The 9,150-nt window shown below is 42.9% G+C and overlaps 1 protein-coding gene across 2 annotated transcripts in view; it reads left to right on the top strand.

Annotated features, from left to right (window-relative positions):
- LOC307265813 (glutamate receptor ionotropic, kainate 2-like) overlaps positions 1-9,150 on the top strand; it is a gene marked incomplete at both ends in the record, with an annotated part of 67,190 nt that overhangs the window by 39,710 nt on the left and 18,330 nt on the right. For both annotated transcript variants that reach the window (XM_080047623.1, XM_080047622.1), the window contains one exon: positions 7,014-7,157. In XM_080047623.1, the coding sequence (XP_079903749.1) occupies positions 7,014-7,157 (144 nt within the window). The remainder of the gene's footprint in view (positions 1-7,013; positions 7,158-9,150) is intronic.

The raw sequence follows: 9,150 nt of genomic DNA, 5'->3' as shown, positions 1-9,150 counted from the left end.
TACAATAAAACCATGAATGTGCTCTCCATATCAATCCAGCTCCATCAATGTATCTTTTACACAGGGGTCCTTCTTCTTTCGGAAGAAGCCAGTCTTACTCCCCTGTCACAAAAAAATAAAAATTATTCTGCTGGCTGCTCTGTTGCCTCAGCATGTGGAAATGCAATGTGAGAAAGGGATTAAGCCTCCGACGCACAAAGGAAAGAGAGGGGAAAAATGACAAGCGACGACACTGGCAGAGCCCCCAATATACCCACACTCTGAGCGACACTCACGCACGGCATAGCTCGGTCTGAAATACTGTTGTGAACAAGGCTGGGGGAGGAACTGAAAGACAGACAAAGGGTATGAAAAAGTGAGGAAGACATAGAGCTGAAGGGGGGTGAAACTGTGGCAGAGCATAGGCGGTCAAAAAGACAAGGGAGAAAGGGAGACAGAGTAAAAAATAAGTTATAGACAGGGAGAAAGATGGCACTACTACACTATAGCTGCAGTCAGCCCCGAGGGGCTTTTTCCCACCAAAATGATCTGACACCGCCTGGTCTCCCTTCCCCGCCAGCAGGCCAGAAACAGTCATTATATACTCCATGAATCACATGTCACCATTCAGTGTTTTTCCTCTGTTGTCTTTGAATTTTTTGTACCATAAGTAAAAGTTTACAGAAATCCAGAAAAAGCCAGGCTAGCATTTTTTTCTTTTTGGTCATCATGCTAAGCTAGGCTAACTGGCTACTGGCTCCCTCAAGATCTAAATGGACGAATATGAGAGTCACATATCAATCTACTCAGCTGTCTCTCTACAAGAAAGTGAATCAGTATATTTCTCAAAATTCTCATAGTAATTGCTATAACTGGAAGTGTTAAGGAGTCCAATCCCAGTAGTCTTTTGTATTTGCGGTTAGCTCACCAGCTAGCTGTGTTGGGATTTCTTTGCTAAAGCTAAAATTCAGCATTACAGTTTTTTTCGATTGCTAAACCACAGTGGGCACAACTGGAACAACAAGTGCACAACTCTAACAACAGTATGCAGAGCAGCGGTTCATTCGGACCAAACTCTAGCTCGTTTTTCATTGCTTAAACACAATTTTCAAAACTCTACACACCTATCTCATGGCTTAACCACAGCCTGCACAACACAGTGAATTTCCAGCACTTTTTTCAAATGCTAACACACTGCTGCCACAACTGTAAACCACACTTTCAAAACAGAATGAATGCCTTTCAAACACTGCGGATTGCAATTTCAACTGAAACACTAAGATGTCTTGTTTTAGACTTGTTAGTGAACATACAGTATAAAGGGAAAGCTAAAAAAAATGGAGGGAGAAGAGTGGCAGTGAGAGTGTGGATGTGTGGAGGAAGACAGAGCTGTAATGTCTGATGAAATACAGTAAGGGCAACACTGATAGACCCTGTTGTGAATCATGGTCTCGCATTGAGAGAGGCAGGTTTGAGACTGCAACCCAATCTGCAAAAATCTAAAGTTGCATCTGTAATACGAATTTTCCAGCAAACAAACAGCTTGCATCCTTACAGTAAATGACAACATTACAGGAATTTATTTCTGTATTACAATTATAGAATATTTACACAGATAAATACTACATTTGGAAATGTTTTCAATAAAATATACAAAATGTGTATCTATTGAAGCAAACTTCTGATTTTTATTTCTTTTTGTTTTCCTAAAAAAACTGGTATGTTATAAAATAAAAAAATTCATGTGAAAGAAAATCACTCTTTCATCAAAGAAAATATTATGTAATTTGTGTTAAATAATTCAAATAATTCAAACTGTAAAGATTAAAAGTTTGTAATTTGTGTATTGGGGTTTGATGCTAGAGTTTGTACTCTGAGCAGGTTCTGAGTGACAGTGTGTGTTATCTCAATGAGGCTGGTTCATAGTGTTTGCTGCACTGAACCTGTTTTGCAGGTGAAGTGAACTGTTCAGCTCCAATGACTGTTGGTAGTGCAGACTGTAGTTAGAGTTTTGCACATTGAGCCACAGTTGTGCCCACTGTGGGTTAGCAATCGTAAAAAACTGTAATAATGGACAGCCATGTCCCACTGATGTCCGTGCTGATCCTCATTAGAATATCTTCTTGGCAGATGAATACTCAGTTGGTGGGCTATAGTGAGGTTGGGGATTTTTATTAAAGTAGAAATTATTAATCATTTTATATTGTGTACAGAGAACTCTACTTGACTTGTGCAAAATTAATTGCAAAAAAGAAATCCTTAAGTTTTCGAAAAGGCAGGAGTTCATCTGACAGCAGAAATGTTTACTCAAAACCTAGAAGTGGCTGTGTAGTGAAGCAGCACAAACACGTATAAAGTATGGAATGAAATGAATAATTACCCCCTTCTTCTATCAAATCATCAAACCCCATGGGTCTGTCTGTGATCTGAGGGCAGAGTGACTTCAGTTTGAAGAAAACAATGAGCTTCTCTCTCCCCCGCTGACACTGTGACTCCGATGCTGATGGCAATGCTGTCGGGATGTGTGTGTGTGTGTGTGTGTGTGTGTGTGTGTGTGTGTGTGTGCGTCCCTGTTTGTGTGTGCGCATATCTGTGTGTGTGTGTGTGTGTGTGTGTGTGTGTGTGTGTGTGTGTGTGTGTGTGTGTGTGTGGGTGGGTGGGTGGGTGGGTGGGTGGGTGTGTGTGTGCGTGCGTGCGTGCGTGCGTGCGTGCGTGCGTGCGTGCGTGCGTGCGTGCCTGCGTGCGTGCGTGTGTGGGTGTGTGTTGTTGCTCTGTGCCTGGCAGCTGCAGCCCAGTGATGCATGGTGAATAACAGGTCAGCGCTAATCTCATTAGGGCTAATCAGATGTATATGATATGTATAAACAGTGGAGTTCCACTGTTCACAAGCAGCCGCAGTACACATCCATCACCAGCCCGGTAGTTATATGTGTTTGTGTGTGTGTGTTGAGAGGAATTCTTGGAAGTGGATGTCTTATCTGGAAAAGGTGAAAATAGACAGAGATACTGTATATGCCTTTTCTTTAGGGGTGCAACATTATCGCAGGAATTGTGGAATTGTGCACTGGTGGAGAGCTGGAGTGCATACTGATGCAGTAAAACAGAATATTGAACAGAGACACACACATAGCCATACATAGGCACAGCAGGTGTAGCTCAGTAGAATTTGCAGTTCACCTAAATGAGGAAACTGCATGCAACTATGACAAATGAGGCATGCCCATGGGAGGCTGGGGCTTTGTCACTGTGTCTGATTGCCTTCCTATTTTTTTGTTGCGTGGCATACACACACACACATCTTCCTAATTGGTTCCTGCATGTGTGTTTCGTAATTGTGTGTCCCTCACGTACCGTTTACATGTGAGAAGGAACATACAAAGATGAACTAAGACATCAAGGGGCTGGAGAGGAAGGTATAAAATGTGGACAAAGTGCAGTCATTCGAATCAAGGGTGAAAAAATAAAGAGTATCTGGACTGGTACTTTTATTGTTTTTATGTGGGTGTTTGAGAGAGAGAGATTGGAAGAGAGAGAGAGAGAGTGATTGGGAGAGAGAGTTGAGGAACACAAGGGAACAAAGGTTCTGGGCATCTTGGCTGAAACCCCTCTCCCTTCTCCATCCGAGTGTCCCAGGGCTTGGAGATTGGTTTCACTTAAAGCACTTAAAACAACCCAACGGACCCGTGCTTGGCTCCAAAATAAATATCAAGATCGCTCTTGGATTGCTTTAAAATTGAACACAATCTGTCCAGAGCTGTGAGCCATCATTTTACCTCACGCCCCTCCCCCCCCCCCTCCATTCCACCTGATGCCAAGCCCCCTTTTTTCTGTTTCCATTACAAAAGGGATTTTTCAGGGAACAGTTCCGCTCCAAAGGCAAGCAGGGAGAAAAAAAATCTCTGCCACATAAATCATTGGGAGGCCAAGACAATATTTGATAAATCTCGCCGATCAAATGCCAAAGGAAGGGGGAAATATTTTCAGGAACGGTTGTTAAGTCGGACGAAAAGCTAATAGAATGACATAAATCATTCAAACTAAGCGGCTGATGGGGGGGGAGAGGGATTCAGTGGAGTAGCTTGGCCTCAGAGTGCAAACACAGCAGCGTACATAACTGTGTGTAAACTGTAAAACAAAGCCCTGTTAACTGAGATATCTTGTCGCCAAATTGATCTTTGTGCTACAATGAACAAATCGCTGACTTTAAAGGTGGAGTCAGCAATTCTGGAGAATGCTTGTTTGTCTTTTATGTCAAAATCAGTGAATATCTACTCACTGAAAAAATATCTGGTGTTAATACATAACACCATAGGCTCTGTAAACCTGTATCTAAACAAAGGGTATATGAAAACAAAGGTGCTCCATCGTAGCAAGCAACATGCCTGTTTACAGAGCCTAGGCTGTGTATTAACACTGGGGGTTTTTTTTCAGCACAGAGTACGGACAGGTAGCGGATCATGAGGAGATATTCATGGATTTTGACCATGAGCATGTACTGTATATATTGTCACTCTATACAATTTTACTTTTAGCTTGTTATAAGGCTTCTTCCAAGTCTTATAACACATGATACTGCACACATAAATCATCATAAAGTAGTCTCGTTTACAAAGTTCCTCTAAATATCAGCCTTCAGTCGCACATCAAGCCGGTGTGGATATATCTCAGCTGGATTTTGTAGTCGTTTATAATTAAACATGAAAAGTAAAGTAAAAATAAACTTCCAAGCACAATTTTCAAACCGCAGCTGTTTTTTAGTGAACCTATTATCAGTTTTGTTTTGTTTATCTCCCCCGGGGGGGGGGGGGGGGGGGGGGGGGGGGGCGTTTTTTCCACAGAATATATATTTGTGGAGGTATAATGTTTTATTGGAAAAATGCCGTGCGTGCTGAAGTTTGACCCACATGAATAAAGAGCCCGTGGATGGAAGAATAGAAATGTGATATCGATTGACTTTGGAAGGTAAAAGTCAAGGTTGTTGGAGGAAAGTGAAAAGGTGTAAAACAAAATCAGAGTGAAAAAAAACAGTCTAGTATAGAAGGCATTTCGGATTCGAAACTCCACCGCGGCTCACTAACAAAGTTAAAAATCGTTATCCAGAATGAATTCGTCGAGTAAAATGAGTTCAAAGGGCATCATGCGCTTTTGCAGAATGCAGTGGACAGAGACCCAATTTGATTATTATAACTTTTCTCAAATCGTATTGAGCTGTTTAAAAAAATACATCTGTAAAAAAAAAATTATTAATAAATACAAAAAGGGCAACATTTAATCCAGTTGCATGTCTTTGTATAAAGTTCACTTTAGATGGAGAAAATGTGTGTAGGATCCTTCCCCACCATTCAAAAGTAATAGATATGACTCTTTTCCTAATTAGCATTTGCCTTGAACACCACAACAAACCCCTAGCCCACGCACACACACACACACACACACACACACACACACACACACACACACACACACACACACACACACACACACACACACACACACACGCACACGCACACGCACACGCACACAGAGCGCCTGCGCTGGCGGAGCAGATATGGCACTATAGCTGGTCCTTTTCTCAGAGAAGCATTAGGGATGAAAGAGAGCCGAGATGGGTGCCCCTCTCTCTGATCTGCTACTGCCTTTGACATCAGCAGTCACCAACTCCAAAAGCAGAGGAGAGCTGGTGGACAGGCTATAAAATGAACTATCTGCCAACCGCCAACCACATCCACACATTAACTCCCTCGCCTTCCTCTTTATCTTGAATATTTCTCTTTTCTTGCTTTTTTTGGGAAGTAAGATTTATTTCTGTAATTGACCTGCCACCATGAATATGGGTTGGATAAATTGTGCAGCAAGCAGCTGATATGTATTTTATTTCATCCTTTTCCCCTCATGGCCAGGCACGGATGCTCCTATTGCGCCTATACAGACAACATAGATAGGAGGCTGGCTGACATGAGCCCAACAGCCAGCTCATTGGTCTCCTGCTGTGCCCCTAGAGAGAGCGCCCCCCCCCCCCCCCCCCCCCCCACCTCCTCCCCCCATTCTCATTCTCTCTGACAGGCGGGCACATCCACGCAGAGAGAACCTATAGACATAGCTGCAGATATATATACTGTGTGTGGCCTACAAAGTCATTTTTCATGCTCCGCTCGCAGGTTCCGTCATCGAGGACTTGTCAAATAGGATCACCGCAGTCAGTGTATATTTTTCGCCTGCGTGCAAATCATGGAAAGAGGAATCTGGGGCTGAGCTGTATAATGTGTTGACCCGGGTAAATGTGTGGAGTGTGTCTCAAACTGTGAGGACAGACGGCACGAAAGGGGGAATTCATGTGGCAGGCAGAGCGGCACAGATAAATCTCAGCTTTTGTCAGTGCAAGGACATTTTCAGGCTGGAGCATTTAGTTTCCTTTTGATGACTTAGTACTGGCGTCGTACAGGCCCTATAGGCTACACATTGGCTATTATCAGCGCTTTTTTCCAATGCATCTCACAATGGATCCCAGCTGTGCTTTTTTGACCGTGTACTTATTAGCATGTAACACTTACACTACCACGTCTTGCCAGTTAAAGTGTCGCTCCGTGTTGCACTATGGCGCCTGCTTTGCGTATCCCTCTCTCTAGCAAAGCAGGCACACCCATCAGGACCCATTTGTCTTCACACACTGACAGGTCGGCCTTCCACCGGTGAGACTTCTCCCTGACGGAGCTTTCTCATCGCCTCCGACAGTAGTAGTGGTACATTTTTTATTTTTTTATTTTTATTTTTTTTACTAACAGGCTGAGACACTGTGCCTTCCGCGCGGGGCATTTACTGCTGGCATTACTCCTAATTTATGTTCTCTTGTCCCCGACTAAAGAGTGCAGAGCAAGTCACCCGAGACTCCACACACATACAGTATAGTCTACTCTGCAGCAAGGGGGAACAAATGGGCCGATAAAAGGTCATGTGGACAGATGTATTGGCAGGTGTTATAAAAGTGCCCCTAACGTTATATTACCTTGTCTTCTGTTTTTTTTTTTCTTCCGCAGACGGACGCGGCTCTGATGTACGACGCGGTGCATGTGGTGGCGGTGGCGGTGCAGCAGTCTCAGCAGATCACCGTCAGCTCCCTGCAGTGCAATCGCCACAAGCCCTGGCGCTTCGGAGGCCGATTCATCAGCCTCATCAAAGAGGTATGGGCTACACAACAAGGCCATCAGGGATATCAATGGGGCAAGCCAGTCCCTCCCATCTTGACCCCCTGGCCCTATAGTTATCTGCCTTACACCGTAGCTCGGGGCATGTTCTATCGATCAGTACAAATCGCACCTTTGTGCAGGCATTCACTTCGTAAATCACTGTGGCGTTTTTTTCTGGGAAATAAGTGGCACATTTTCGCATCAGTCTGTCCCTCGTGATCACGATGATAAACCACGTGAGAACAAAGCGCCTAGCACAGATATTTTGTGATGGACTGTTAACTGTCGTAATTGACCCACGTGACTACTGTTATTACTACAGTCAGCTGTATTGTTGTCCATGTTACCTGAAATTTTCATTTGTCTATTTTTTTTCCAACTCCATCCACAAAAGAAATCCTTAACAAACCTATGGATTAAAGCTGGAGTCAGTGATTCTGGAGAATGCTCGTTGTCCAAACCTTTTATTGAAATTTAAACCCTGACCATTTTGATGAAACTGATGGAATTTCAACATTGAATCAATGTCTCCCTTCTATATGGGCTATAGCCATAGCTGCAGATATATACTGTATACTGTGTGTGGCCTACAAAGTAATTTTTCATGCTCTGCACGCAGGTTGGTCATCGAGGACTTGTCAAATAGGATCACCGCAGTCAGTGTATATTTCCGCCTGCGTGCAAATCATGGAAAGGGGAATCTTGAGCTGAGCTGTATAATGTGTTGACCCTTATTGTTAAAATCAGTGAATATCTCCTTACAATCCACTACCTATCTGTGCCATGTGTGTGCTGGAATTTGTTTTTAGAGAATACTCAGCCTAGGCTTTGTAAACAGGCATGTTGCTATCTGAGGTGAGCCCCTTACAAGTTTACAGAGCCTATGCTGTAATATTGAGTTTTCTTTTCATCGCACACACAGTACGGACAGGTAGCAGATTATGAGGTGATATTCAATGATTTTGACAGAAAGTGATGTGATATCAAGCATATCTCCAGAATGGCTGACTATACCATTAATCATTACACTCTCATGGATCTTCTTGATAAGGTAATCTAAATATCCATTGCATTATTCACAGTGACTACATGTTTTTCTTGTGATGTCTGATTGCCTTTCTCCTACTTTTCTCCTGTGCATATCTCCGCCCGTGTTGATATCAAAGCCACTGTGTGTCTTCTTAACTGTAGTCGGGGTCAGCCATTTGCTTTGTTCTACAAAGGTCTTTTCATTCTGCGGATGCTATCATTGCAGGTAATTTTCAGAATGAGCCATTGTGGAAGCGAGCGAGCGCTTCCTCCCCCTCCTGTGTCTGCTATCGCTCTCCGTGCCCGTCTGTTCCTCCACCGGCTTTGAAGTGAAACTTCAAGCACAATGAACCACATGCATAATGAACTCTTACCTGTCAAACCGGCTTCTGTTCCCTCCGCTTTAATGTTTCTTGTTATGTTGTTGAGACAGACAGTTGAGGGGCGAGCCAGGCTGAATTCATAATTGGGATGGGAAAAAGTTTTCAAGTTAGCAGCTGTATTGATATCGTTGAGAAAGATGATACCATTAAAGCTACTGTAAACCCAAATCCACAAAGTCCTTTATAACTGTGTCATCTGGGCAGTTGGTTGCCTGATAGTAAGACTCTGAAAATACTTAAATATTAGCCATATTTATGAATCCCAATTAAAGATATTGTCATTTAAGTTTGATAAACCTTACAGAAATCCGGTTTAGATGAGGTGGGCTATCCGCTGGTTCTTATAGCACAATTAAAATTTTTAACCAATCAAGGCAGTTCTCTGCCCCATCAGGTTTTTTCTTTTTTTAAATGACTGTTGCCACGGAGACAGTTCGATATGGGAACGCCCACACAATCCTGTCAAATGGTCTGGACCAGAAAAAAAAATACAGATTTTCAACTAAGTTCTATAACATATATGAACATTTATTTTCAATAACATTTTTGCCAAAGCTTATTGAGACGCCCAACTT

This window comes from Ammodytes marinus (assembly GCF_949987685.1).
Source record: "Ammodytes marinus genome assembly, chromosome: 19".
Taxonomy (NCBI): Eukaryota; Metazoa; Chordata; class Actinopteri; order Uranoscopiformes; family Ammodytidae; genus Ammodytes; species Ammodytes marinus.
The sequence above is the reverse complement of the archived record's forward strand: the minus strand, read 5'-3'. Positions and strand labels throughout refer to the sequence as shown.